This window comes from Manis javanica, chromosome 11, assembly GCF_040802235.1.
Source record: "Manis javanica isolate MJ-LG chromosome 11, MJ_LKY, whole genome shotgun sequence".
Taxonomy (NCBI): Eukaryota; Metazoa; Chordata; class Mammalia; order Pholidota; family Manidae; genus Manis; species Manis javanica.
In genome coordinates, this window is record NC_133166.1 from 2,573,844 (window position 1) to 2,588,515 (window position 14,672).

The 14,672-nt window shown below is 39.9% G+C and overlaps 2 protein-coding genes across 2 annotated transcripts; both read left to right on the forward strand.

Moving 5' to 3' along the window:
* Positions 1-4,185: 4,185 nt before the first annotated feature.
* LOC108394976 (olfactory receptor 5M11-like) lies at positions 4,186-5,154 on the forward strand. Its single transcript, XM_036996799.2, has one exon. The coding sequence runs from the start codon at positions 4,186-4,188 to the stop codon at positions 5,152-5,154; it is 969 nt and encodes a 322-aa protein (XP_036852694.2).
* Positions 5,155-5,301: 147 nt separating this feature from the next.
* On the forward strand, positions 5,302-11,761 carry LOC118968077 (olfactory receptor 5M10-like). The gene is made up of 2 exons (XM_036996798.2): positions 5,302-5,305; positions 10,812-11,761. Exons 1-2 carry the CDS (start codon positions 5,302-5,304, stop codon positions 11,759-11,761), a joined length of 954 nt encoding a protein of 317 aa, XP_036852693.2.
* Positions 11,762-14,672: the final 2,911 nt, after the last annotated feature.

The following is a 14,672-nucleotide window of genomic DNA, read 5'->3' on the forward strand; positions in this document are numbered from 1 at the left end:
GCAAAATTTCAATAGGAAACTTTTATGCCTTCCAGAGATCTCTTGAAACAATATTAAATTTGGAATTTTGGGAAATATGATTGAGACTTATGATTAGTTTCCTGATCCCAGAGAGCTCCAATTAATCCCAAGGGGCCTGGCTCCCTGGATGGCACTCATTGTTGCCACTCTGAAGTCCCTATGAAATTTACATGAGAGCACGTCCATACCTCTCATTTGCTGGTATAAATGCCAGGACATTTTACATCTGAGAGAGGTGCCCATGAACTTCTTTGATGAAAGGTGAGAAAAGAGATGCAAATCAGAGGTAGATTTAAATTTTTGTGTTGTTTAATTTCCTTTTAGTCAAGAAGAGATTGTGTTGAAGTTTCAAACGGAGGCCACAAATTTGCCCCATTAGTTCAATATACATAAATGCAATCCTTCCTATTTCAGTAGAAAGGCTTGGATCCAAACTAAGTTGCCTGCTAACAGGTTTTGTCTCCCTGGCCAACATTTCAGCTTCCTACCGTCCTTGAGCCACTCCTTTGCGGGCTCTTTCTCCATCAGGTGGGGGCTGTCTCTGCTGTGCACTAGCAAACCCACAAGTGCCTTGTTGAGCAGATGTTCACTCTTCACTGTGGCCTGACACAGCTGCACAAAGCTGTGATTTTCCTTCTCTGTGAACACATACTGTTCAGTCTTTTTCTCCTCTCTCCACCTATCAGTATGTCTGCTCTTCCTCAGTTGCATATTTCCGGACCCCACAAATCACTGAGCTGTGAGTCCAGACCGTTCTAGAATACCCAGGCCGTCACTCAGTGGCATGGAAGCGAGGAGGCCTTCTGCCAGTGGGACCCTCGAGTCCAGATTCCTGCTGTGTCTATACATCTGAAATTCCCACAGCCTGATCTTTTTCTTTCCATTTTCCTCTGTGCCAGTAACCACTATCTATTCCCTTTCTGGGGTGTTCTTGATGCAAACTTATATGAGAAGGTAATATAAGTAAGTAAACTTTTTTCAAAGTGTTCCGTGATAGACCTTTCTTGAAGAGAAGCTGCCACTAACAGCCAACCACTGTTTCTTATTGAGGGTCATTGTTATTGTTGATGTGAAAAAGATAGATGGAAATGAATCAGACTTTCAAAGATGTGAAACATTTGAGTTTTAGGGAAGTTCTCAGCCGAGACTTTCTGCACCTCTGTGCATGAGCTCTGCACATGTTCACATTACTAGGATTCCAAAGAAAGATATCTCTGCATTGTTCTTTAATCTTCCCAGAATACCCTCTTAAAATAGCCTTATTGGCTTTTTTCTTCCTCTTCAGTTTGTTGCTTTTAAAAAGTTACCCTTTCATAAATTCTTCATCTTTGTTACTCTTTTGAGTTTGAGCACCTTTTCCACCAAAGTCCACTTTCTGTATTTTCTCCATGCTACTGACAGTTGCAACACCATTCCCTTACCTGCAGTTTGTCCACTAAACTGTGGATGCCAGTAATGGTGTGGTTTTTGATGGTTTTGTCAATTTTTGCACCGACAGTGCCTAATCACAGAAGATGATAAGTATTTGTTTGATGAGTATCTTGTTTCATGTCCACAGCAACTTGAGGGGGAGACAGAACAGATATTACTTGTACCAGTTGCAAAGGGGAAATGAAGTGACTCGGAGTTAAGAATTATTATATGTTGTCAATACCTATTATTAGTGTATTCAGCAATGTTCATTAAGTACTTACTAATAGAGATAAGTGAGTTTGCCTTTCTGTAATTATCCTAAAGTATGGCTTAGTGACTCATTTTGAGATCTGAGAAGCACTGGGCAGGTTTTTCAAAAATGTAATTATAATAAAAGGGGCAAGAAATAAAAACATTTGAGAGAAAGGAAGAAGAGATTCAACACATGTGACATGAAGGAGTAATGGAATCTATAGAGTGGTATATCTGCATAGAACAAGTGATTCCTAAATTAAGTACTGACTATGCAGAACAATTCTTTTTTTTATGCATACATTGTGTCAGTGCTATAGACACTCCTCAAATTACTGAATGAACATTTATATGATTTGATAATTCTTTGTTCATTTTTTCTTTAATTTTTTTCTGGGCCAGTTATTTAAAAATTTTCTTATTGAAGTGTAGTTGATATACACTATTATATTAGTTTCTGGTGTATATCATAGTGGTTTGACATTTCTATACAATAGGAAATGTTCACCATAAGGAATGTAGTTACCATCTGTTACTATACAAAGTGATGACAGTATTATTGACTATATTCTCTATGCTCTACTTTTCTTCCCTGTGACTTATTCATTTTAGAATTGGAAGTTTGTACCTCTTTGTTCTCTTTACCTATTTTGCTTGTTCTCCACCCCTTCAGCTCTAGCACACACCAGTTGGTTCTCTGTATTTATGGGTCTTTTTCTGTTTGTTTTCATTTGTTTTGTTCTCTCTATTCCACATATAAGTGAAAACATACAGTATTTGTCTCTCTCTGTCTGACTAGTTTCACTTAGCATTATACTCTCTAAGTCCACTCATGTTGTCACAAATACAAGATTTCAGTCTTTTTCATGGCTGAGTAGTGTCCCATTGTATGTGTGTATCACTTCTTCATTATCCATGCACCTACCTATAAACACTTAGGTTGTGTCCATATCTTGGCTATTGTAAACAATGCTGCAATAAACATAGGGCTACATGAATAATTTCAAATTAGTGGTTCTGTTGTCTTAAGGTAAATGCACAAAGGTGGAATTACTGGGTTGTATGCTATTTCAAATCTAATTTTTTGAGGAATCTCCATATTGATTCCCATACTGGCTACCCAAATTTATATTCCCACCAATAGTGCACTTGGTTTCCCTTTCTTCCACATGCTTTCCAACACTTGTTATTTCATTTATTTGCCTTACGTTTATGGGAACACTGTGACTGTGCCTTCTTAAAATTGGGTTTCTTGTCACACCTGTGTTAGAATCTTCTGAATAATTGTTACATGTGAAGATCCCTATATGCCACATAAAACTATTAGTACCACCCCTTCCTTGCTGACCTGTATAAATTAAGCCTACAAACAATAAAAAAAAACAATTAGTAACAAACTTCCTGTGAATTTCCTTGATTAACAAACTTCCTTGGTAATTGGTTTGTACACTAAAGTTCAGACACTTAATTCTCCCAAGTGTCTGACATCATGCAAAGCTCTGTGGGGATTCAGAAATGAGTGAAACATTGCAATTCATTCATTCTTTCGTGCTTACACTCTATTTTTCTTTTCTTTTCTAAATTAAGTATACAAGCATGTGCTTAAAAGTCACAGTGCAACAATAACTGGACTTTGTCCCTGCCTCTGAAGAAATAATATGGGAGGAATTAGTAGTAGATACATCATGGTGATGTATGGTGCTAAAGAGTAAATTAGAGGTATGTAGGATGCACTGGAAGCAGAAAGCACAAATGGTTATATTCAATCCCATGTATGATGGGAGTGAAGTTAGAAATGTTTCTCAAAGGATACGCCTTTAAAAAGGGCCTGATAAGATAAGTAGACTTTGAGAGGTAAAAATAAATAGTGCAGGGAGACAGGAGATATATAGCATCACTGTAATTATGGATATAGGAAGAGCTGTATATTTAGTTATCTATAGGCATATAGCTTAGGTATAACTGTAGGTATAGAGATAGACATTCAGCCGACCCTTGAGCAACACAGGGTTAGTGTGCTGATGTGCAACCCAGTTGAAAACCTGTGTAAGACTATGACTTGCTAAACATTTAACTACTAATAACCTACTGTTGACCAGAGCCTTGCAGATAACAAAAATAGTTGATTTTTACATATTTTACATGTAATATGTATTATATACTATGTTCTTACAAGAAAGTAAACCAGAGAAAATAAAATGTTTTTTCAGATTATTGCAAGCCTCTAAAAATTTTTCCAATACATTTATCGAAAAACATCTGCCTGTAAGTAGATTCACACAGACAAACCCTTGTTGTTCAAGTTCAACTACATAAGATAATTCAGTATAAAGACAAATAAAATAATGGCTCACTGAAAGTACAAAGTCAGTTTATGGTAGTGCCCATTTTAAATGACATACAGAAGTTTTGAGAAAAATCATTTCCCAGTACTATGAGCTGTACCTCCATGTCTGCTCCATTTCCTTCTGTTTCAAGTACAGGACAGACTCTCAGAAAATGTCCGTCAGAAATGCCAGTGCTGTAACAGAATTCATTCTCCTGGGGCTCACAGGTCGCCCCGAACTCCAGCCTCTCCTCTTCGCGCTGTTCCTCCTTGTGTACCTTGTCACCCTCTTCGGGAACCTGGGCATGGTGGTGCTCATCAGGCTGGACTCTCGCCTTCACACCCCCATGTACTTCTTCCTCACTCATTTAGCCTTTGTAGACTTATGCTATGCCTCCAACGCAACCCCTCAGATGTTGACTAATTTCTTAGCAAAGAGGAAGACCATCACCTTTGCCGGCTGCTTTACACAGTGTTACATTTTCATTGCACTTCTCCTCACCGAGTTTTACATGCTGGCGGCAATGGCCTATGACCGCTACGTGGCCATATGCAACCCTCTGCGCTACAGTGTGAAAATGTCCCGGCGGGTCTGCATCTGCTTGGCCACGTTTCCTTACATCTATGGCTTCTCAGATGGCCTGCTCCAGGCCATCCTGACCTTCCGCTTGACCTTCTGTAGGTCCAATGTCATCAACCACTTCTACTGTGCTGACCCGCCACTCATTAAGCTTTCTTGCTCTGATACTTATGTCAAAGAGCACGCCATGCTCATATCAGCTGGCGTCAACCTCTCCAGCTCCCTCATCATCATCCTGGCATCCTATGCCTTTGTTACCACTGCCATCCTCCGGATCAAATCAGCAGAGGGAAGGCGCAGGGCATTCTCCACCTGTGGTTCCCACATGACGGCTGTGACCCTATTTTATGGGACTCTCTTCTGCATGTACGTAAGACCACCGACAGATAAGACTGTCAAGGAGTCCAAAATAATAGCTGTCTTCTACACGTTTGTAAGTCCACTGCTTAATCCATGGATCTACAGTCTGCGGAACAAAGATGTCAAGTGGGCCTTGAAGGATGTCCTCCGAAGAAATACGGTAACTCTGATGGCCATGCCACCAATTACCACCAAGCCGTAGCTTTGAGCCCCTGGCTGAAGTATCTTTGCATTTTGATGAGTTTGGTGTTCTCTATGGAAATGTCTCATGTATCTCTGCTAAAGGTCACGTCTGGGAAAATTGAGCTTTGCTGTTTACCTAGACCTTTTGCTCCTGAACATGCGGTCCATGGGTCTGTTGTCACAGCATTAGGTTGGAAGTTGTTAGAAATGTAGCCACACGTTCTGCAACTCAGATCTACTACATCCAAATCTATGTTTTAACCAAATCATAGGTACTTAGTAAATACATGAAGTTTTGAAGAACACTGTGCTAAGGGAAAATTTCCACTTGCTATGTCACAGAGCAGTAACGTGTTTTATTGTTTACAACACCAAACAGATTAATGATGCTCTTAGCTCAGCTCTTTGACTTGATTGTGTCCTTATTATCATAATATTTGGACCTGGAAGTCTTTAAGAAACACATCCTTCTGCATGCCTCCCGTGAATTACCAAGTGAAAATAGAAACAATGGGCCATAGTGGTGGTGCCTGTTTCTCTGAATGTGCTTGGGTAACAGTTGCTATGGGAATGGGAAGAGAGAGGAATAGAATGACCATCTCTCCCTTAATGTGAGTTTCTGGTTCCAGTTTGTGGCCTCTAGGCTACAGGGACCTACTCCCTGCCTGAGGCCTTCCAGCCTGGACCTTCATACCCAGGTCCAGCAAAACAATGAATGTTTTCCTATTACTTGGGCTTGAAAACTTCTGAACTTGCTTGGAATTATTTTTTATCTTCTTTCCTAGCTTTTTAAATGAAAGTTTGAATCTTTGGTTTGACTCTGGCCTGTGTTCACATATAAATGTTTTTACATTTCACCTAAACACCATTTTAGTGGAAAGCCCCAAATTTACTATTTTTTATCATTCATTTTGCAATATTTTCTTATTTTTCTAGTGATTTCTTTAATCTATGGGCTATTTCATAGAGAGTTCCTAATCACATATATTTGGGATTTTAAAAGATATTTCATTCAATAATACTAGTAATTTAGTTTTGTTGTCAAAGAACACAAAGATTTTGAAAATTTGTTTGCTAGTACTTTTCCAGCTGCATATTGTGATATAATCATCACAATGAGGTTACATCTATCATCTCACATGATTAAAATTATTTAGTTGTTCTGTTGTTGGTGAAAACATTTATAATCTACTTTCTTAGCAATTTCACTTATACAAGAAAGTATTGCTAACTGTAGTCACCATTTTGTACATTAGGACCACAGAGCATATTCATCTTACAAGCTGAAATTTGTATCCCTGATAAACTCGTCCCTACTAGCTCCAGGCCCAGCCCCTGGCAATCACCATCCTATTCCCTGTTTCTATGAGATGAGCTTTCTTAGATCCCACATACAAGTGAGATTGGAAAATATTTGTCTTTCTCAGTCCTGCCTAAGATGGGAAAAATAAAAACTGCCTAAATAGTAAAAGGAAGTGACGTATTGAAATATGTCACAATAACGTTGTTATATTATGTACTTATTTAGGAGTCAATTATAAAGTCAATCAATCAATCTTTAATATGTTTATGCTACTCTTTAGTTTTAAAATGCTAAAACCAAATATGCTTGCATACTTGAGCAGCTGTTATTTAAATGGTTTGTATGTAGACAAGAATTGAAAAATAATATGTAAAACTCAATAATGATAGTTGTTAATAATGTTGTAGGGAGAAAATCATATAACACTCTTCTGTAGGAAAGGAAAATTCTAAATCAAAATGGGCATACCCTGTTAAGAAGGGTGTCCGTTTTGATTAAGGAAGCCTAATGAAACTAGTCATGAAGTCATTAAAATACATAAAATATTAAGTTCTTTGAAATAATGTGATACACCAGTTCCATATTCCAGAGAAGTATACTAAGAAGCAGACCAAATATCCATTGAGAAAACATATCAAAATTAGAGATTTGAGGTTTTTTGAGAAGATAATTAACTGTCATTAAAGGAAATTATGTAAATATTGTATGAAAGTATTTTTCATCATAAAATACTTAATTTTGCTGATAGGATAGCTCAGTGGTTCTCAATACTGGTGGCCAACAAAGTGAAAGGAAGAATTTATCTGCTAGCTAACTATGTGTAAATAAGTTCTTGAGTGAGGCTGAAACCATGACCCTGCTTGATCATAAACAGCTGTTTTCTGCTGTTGTTTTTCTGAACAATTTCTAAACCACTTTCCCAGTCTGTGTTTCCATTAGTCTCTCACTTGATCCCAAGCTATGCATGCACAAAAAATAGTATTATTGTTCTAGAGAACTGCATTCATGGACAAACAAAAAGGGGGACATTTTTTCTTTTTTTCTTTTTATTGTTGTTGAGACTCATTTTTTCCTGGCAGGTGAATCTCATGGGAGACTGTTGAAATGGAACTTTTCTCCATTGTAGCAAGTTTTCTCTTTCTGTTTTACATCTTTGTCCAGTGGGCTATAGATAAATGAATTCAGCATAGTACTCACAAAAATACAAAACACTTCCCCATTTTTCCCTTGCTGAACAGACTGCTTGTTTGCTGGTCTCAGACACATGCAGAATGGGGACCCAGAAAACCTAGGGCCAAGTGTCAGGTGGGAGCCACAGGTGGAGAAAGCTTTGTGCCTTCCTTCCCTGGAATGTATCATTGTAATGGTGATGAAAATGAAGACGTAGGAGACAGGGATGATGAGTAGGGAACCTGTGAGGCTGATCCCTGTGGACACGGCCAGGGCAGTTTGCTTTCTATGTAGGAACATGTCAACACCAGGAGGGCTGGGTCAGCACAGGAGAATTGGTTGGTGGTGAAGGTTCCACAAAAGGACAAGCAAGAGGCCAGTATTACCTGCATCATGCCCCACCCCCCAGAGCCCCAGGGGAGCAGGAGTGACCAGGCAGAGGCAGAGGGGCTGCACAGTCTGTGGCTATAACGCAGGGGATGCAATTGCCAAGGACCCACCGTTGCCATGGCATCGGGCACGTCACACTCAGTCAGGAGCAGGCTCCTGAAGATCTGCATTTCTCTTGACCACTCCTTGACCACTTAGAGCTCTTCACCTAATGACTTCTCCCCTGCGTCTCTGACTCCTCATTATCTAACCCAGGCTTCCAAGAAACTGGTAGCAAAGAAGAGAAAAGAGATGCATTAGATAGCTTTCTGGATTTCATCCATGATATGACTCTGAATTTTCAAGGTGAAGAAGATTTGAAGACAGCCTCAGCATTCACTGCTTAGCTTTCGACCTGCTTTTGTATGGAGAGAAACCTGATAACATGAGCCTCTGTTGCTACTTTTACTAGTCTTTCAGGATTGAAAAACTAGGGAGTAAATTGATCTGCTTGACCCTGAGGAATGCAGAAATGAACTCTAAGTTAAATTTTCGGAGGTAAACTTCACCATAAAATCTCAATATGTCAGTGCAGCTTGACAAAGGTGTACAGCCATAATCTCATATTCCAGTTCTCAAGGCTCCTGTGCAGGTGCGGAGAGAGGATGGGGGAAGGACATATAAAATTGCCACAAAACTCACTCTACTTAGCAAGACGCTGCTGTGTTGACTTGAATAAGCTGCTCTAAGTTTATTTAAATTTCTGAAAAAGGCGATTTTGACAATGTGTCAGTGTTCTCATTGCTTTTATGGGGGATCAAGTTTGGGAGGTCATTTCCCCCCTATTCAGAAGTTGTTCTCCCTCTCTATATGATGTTTTTGAGATTCATTTAAGTTGCATTATTAGGTTTTCATTTTTATTTCTGTGTAGTAGTCTCTTAATTGGATATATCCCAGTTTGATTATCTATATACCTGTTAATATTCACATGAGTTTCTTTGTGGATATGAGTCTTCTTTTCTCTTCTATAAATAATATGTTTTAGGTAAGAAACTCTAATGAGATATTTTATAAGGAACAGCCAGTTTTCCTAAGCAGTTATTTTATATTCCATCAAGTGATGTATTGCGAGAGTTTCAGTTACCTCACATTGTCATTAAAAAATCTTGACACTGATGTGCTTGTGGAGTGGTATCCTGCTGTGGATATAATCTGCATTTCCCTGACAATTATGGACGGTGACGTTCTTTTCGTGTGCTCATTGGCCATTCGTATATGGTTTATGAAGTGTCTGTTCACATCTTAGACTTCTTCCTTACATTGGCCTGTTGTTGACGGGGCAGTGAACTGTGGAGAACATCTCCGTGTTCCAGACAGGTCCTTTGTCATTATTGCTGGGCATGAATAGTTTTCCTAGGCTGTGGCGTGCCTGTTATTTCTACTCCTCAAATCTCTCATTTACAGGACCTTCCTGCTCCTCACTCTTGCTAGATGCGTTCACCTCAGTGCGTAGAGAGGAAAACTGAGGTCTTCTAATTGGGATTCCCTTTTCTTTATGATATTAAAAAAGCACAACTTAAGTGCCCCCATGTTTTCCTCCTTAGTATGAAAAGTGATGGCTCATTTCTCTATTTATGCTAAACGGCTCATGTATAGCACCAAACAGTGTATACAGACGTGGGCAGGGACACTGGCCTCAGAGGAGAATCTCATTCTCCAGCATCAAATCAGGACTACGACTTGAGGAAGAAAGACTGCTTTAATTGGCTTTGCAGACTCATTTTAAAAATATTCTATGGAATACACTTAAGAAATACATTATAAATCTCCCCACCTTGTTTTTCCATAATGTGCCAAGTCCGTTATTAAAGGTAGGTAGGTGATTTTACACACCATTTGTTCATTAAAAATATCATTTGTTTGGTGGAGATTGGGACTCCACCATGTGGAGAAAACTGCATCTAAAAGCATGTCACCTTAATTTTTCTTCTTTGTACTTGTATTTTATCTGTGTATATAATGTCTGCTCCTTCCGGTATAATATAACATCTCTCTGGTTGGGGAATTGGTTCACTGCCATAACCATAGAACTTAGAACAGTAAAAAAAAAAACCTGCATCTTTACAGTGTAAATAATAAATGAATAAATGAAAAAAGAGAACAATTTTTTATTTTGTACTTTCCTAGGCATGTATCAAGACATGAATTTCACTAATTCAATATTTCTTAATGAAATTAAACTGGCTAGGTTTGGGTTGCAGGTGGACACCCTGCATTCAGTGTTTTCATTTATTAAGAACATTTATTCTCTATTTTCTATCTGAAACAATAAGATATCACACCCGGGAGGCCCTAGAACTTGAATTTCCTTTTGTCCATTTGAATGATGCCAATGACCTGCTGTTGTTCATATCTATTTTTCATTTCTTTGGCTTTTCCTTACTTAAAAGTTTGAAAGAAATATCAAATATGAATTTTCACAGAGAGACAGGCATAAATGTATGAATATATACATGTGTACTTACATTCACATATATAATATTACATTATTATATTAATTAATATAAATATGAATATATATGCAAGTGGAAAAAAAAGTGAGTGCGTGCAAATGTATCTGCATCTATATTTGAGATTTAGAAAAACAGAGGGAAAATACAGAGGTTAGGGTGAAATATGTGCATTGACTTTCTGTTCTGTTAGAACAGGGAGAGTAATTTCCCCACAGATAAGAAGATCAAAGAGTAAATGATGAAGTGGATGGAAAAAATATGGAATCTGGATCATACAGAGTTCCTCCATCTCTTTGTCACATTCAGTTTCCAAGGGATAAGTAAAGTCTTCTGAAAACCACACCATAGTGATGGAATTCATTCTCTTGGGACTCACAGATGACCCAGTGCTGGAGAAGATCCTGTTTGGGGTGTTTCTGCTGATCTACCTAATCATGCTGGCAGGGAACCTGGGCATGATCGCGCTGGTCAGGACCACGTCCCACCTCCAGAGCCCCATGTATTTCTTCCTGAGCCACCTGTCCTTCGTAGACATCTGCTACTCCTCCAATATCACTCCAAACATGCTGTCCAACCTCCTCTCAGACCAGAAGACCATCTCCTATGCCGGGTGCTTCTCACAGTGTCTTCTCTTCATCACCCTGGTCATCACCGAGCTTTACATGCTTGCTTCCATGGCAGTGGATCGCTATGCAGCCATTTTCAGCCCATTACATTACAGGACCGGAATGTCCAGGAAACTCTGCATCTGTCTAGTGACGGACCCTTACGCTTGTGGCTTCCTGAATGGACTGTCCCAGGCGCTGCTGACCTTCCACGTGTCCTTCTGTGGCTCCCTGGAAATCAATCATTTCTACTGTGCTGACCCTCCCCTGATGATGCTGGCCTGCTCCGACGCCCATGTCAAAAAGATGGCCATGTTTGCAGTGGCTGGCTTTACTCTTTGGAGCTCTCTCTTCATCATCCTCCTGTCCTACGATCTCATCCTTTTGGCCATCGTGAAGATCCATTATGCTGAAGGCAGACACAAAGCCTTTTCTACCTGTGGTTCCCACTTGGCAACAGTCACTATGTTTTATGGGACCCTCTTCTGCATGTACTTAAGACCCCCATCTGAGAAGTCTGTAGAAGAGTCCAAAATAATTGCTGTCTTTTATGGTCTTTTGTGTCCAATGCTGAACCCATTAATCTACAGCCTTGGGAACAAAGATGTGATCCATGCCATGCAGCAAATGGTGAAGGGCAGTCTCTTTCGTAAATTTGCCATGTAGCGCTCTGTTCATTTGTAATTGCTAAGTGTCTCCGATAACACAGTGTCTCTCCTGAGAGGATAAATCTATTACTTTGTAGTCTGATTTTTCTTCATGTGTTCTTGATGATGTTAGCGATGTCTCCTAAAAATCAAGATCTTTAATACAAATGGTTTCAATTAAATTTTTAATATTGAAATTTAAAATTATTTTCTGTAGCAGAGAACCTGTGTGAATAAATTGTGTAGTATCCCATAAATCCAAATAATACCTTGTAGTCTTTACTTACTTGGGGATCAATATAATGTACTCTATGATGAGAATAGGGGAGTCCCTCTCTGACTTGTAAGTCTACGGAGCCATAATGATGGTCATATAGGGTGATTAGTTTTTACACTATTCTTTTTAAATTAAGATGTAATTTCATAATGGCTCTGGTGCCTGATTGATTACTGGAGTCACCCTGGTGAAACTTTGAAATTTGTGGTTCATCCATAGGTTTAAACTTTTTGTAAATTTCCCCAACCTAACATCATAGATATACTGAGAAAATTTTCCCATTCAGAAATCCTATTTATGCTCCTCAGTTTTGAAAATAAACTGTCAACACCTGCTTTTATGTTTCCGGGAATATGGATCCAATTATAATTGCAGTGTTGTGCGATGGCATTCTAGATATATTTTTCATGTAGCAGCTCTGACTTAGGTCTAATTTCTTAAGAGTTCATAGAGTCTTATCAATTGGCTTCTGTAGGCCCTAGAATGCCCTAAAACAGCATGCAAATGACTCACATATATGCATCTTTTCGGAGAAGAACACCCAATATTTATTTTGGTTCATAAGTGTTACTGTGAGTCATTATTTTCCAGAGATGTCTGTCCAGTAATTCTCAAAATTTGTATTGAGGGGGGAGGAGCCAAGATGGCAGCATGAGTAGAGCAGGAGAAATCTCCTCCCAAAACCACATATATTTATGAAAATATAACAAAGACAATTCTTCCTAGAATAGAGACCAGAGGACACAGGACAACATCCAGACCACATCCACACCTGTGATTACCCAGCACCTCGTGAAGAGGGTAAGATACAAGCCCCGACCAGGCGGGACCTGAGTGCCCCTCCCCCCAGCTCCTGGCAGGAGAAGAGTTGGAGCGGGGAGGGAAAGGGAGCCCAGTACTGCTGAACACCCAGCCCCACCATACAGACCAGAGCGCAGGCACAGTGCATGCGTGGGGTCCTGGATACTAGGGAAACAGGGCAGCAAGACCCAGGAGCGGGTCCCTGGGGCCGGTGCCTGAGGACAAAAAAAAGGGAGCGGCTTTATTTTTATTTTTTGGTCAGTGCTTTTTGGAAGTCTTAAAGGGACAGGCATCCCAAAACCATTCAGAAGCATCCCAGGACACTTAGTCCAGAGGCAGGGAATCTGGGGATCTTGGGGCACTCTAACCCCCTGGGCAGGAGGGTGCATGGAGGCCCCTCACGGGGATAAATAGCCTCCCAGTTGCTCCCCATCCAATGCGGCTCCACCATTTTGGAGCAGCAGCCTGAGCCAGGCCATGCCCACAGCAACAGTGGAGATAAACTCCATAGAAGCTGGGGAGGAAGCAGAAGCCCTGTTAGCGTGCAGCTGCCCAGCACAAGCCACTAGACGTCGCTGTTTTCCCAAGAGAGGAAGGCCACAAACCAACAAGAAGGGAAGTTCTTCCAGCCCTCACTCGTCCCAGCTCTGCAAACTATTTCTATCACCATGAAAAGGCAAAATGACAGGCAAACCAAGATCACAGAGACAACACCAGAGAAGGAGACAGACCCAACCAGTCTTCCTAAAAAAGAATTCAAAATAAAAATCATAAACATGCTGATGGAGATGCAGAGAAATATGCAAGAGCTAAGGGATGAAGTCCGGAGGGAGATCATAGATGCCAGGAAGGAGATTACAGAAGTGAAACAAACTCTGGAAGGATTTATAAGCAGAATGGAGAAAATGCAAGAGGCCATTGATTGAATAGAAACCAGAGAACAGGAACACATAGGAGCTGACATAGAGAGAGGTAAAAGGATCTCCAGGAATGAACCAATATTAAGAGAACCGTGTGACCAATCCAAAAGGAACAATATCCGTATTATAGGGGTACCAGAAGAAGAAGAGAGAGAAAAAGGGATAGAAAGTGTCTTTGAATAAATAATTGCTGAAAACTTCCCCAAACTGGGAGAGGAAATAATCGAACAGACCACGGAAATACACAGAACTCACAACAGAAAGTACCCAAGGAGGACAAGACCAAGACATATAATAATTAAAATGGCAAAGATCAAGGACAAGGAAAGAGTTTTAAAGGCAGCTAGAGAGAAAAAGGTCACCTATAAAGGAAAACCCATCAGGCTATCATCAGACTTCTCAACAGAAACCTTACAGGCCAGAAGAGAATGGCATGATATATTTAATGCAATGAAACAGAAGGGCCTTGAACCAAGGATACTGTATCCAGCTGGATTATCATTTAAATATGGTGGAGGTATTAAACAATTCCCAGACAAGCAAAAGTTGAGGGAATTTGCCTCCCACAAACCACCTCTACAGGGCATCTTACAGGGACTGCTCTAGATGGGAGCACTCTTAAAATGATCACAGAACAAAACACCCAACATATGAAGAATGGAGGAGGAGGAATAAGAAGGGAGAGAAAAAAAGAATCTCCAGACAGTGTATATAACAGCTCAATAAGCGAGCCAAGTTAGACAGTAAGATACTAAACAGGCTAACTTTGAACATTTGGTAACCACGAATTTAAAGCCTGCAATGGCAGTAACTACATATCTTTCAATAGTCACTCTAAATGTAAATGTACTTAATGCACCAATCAAAAGACACAGAGTAATAGAATGGATAAAAAAGCAAGACCCATCTATATGCTGCTTACTAGAAACCCA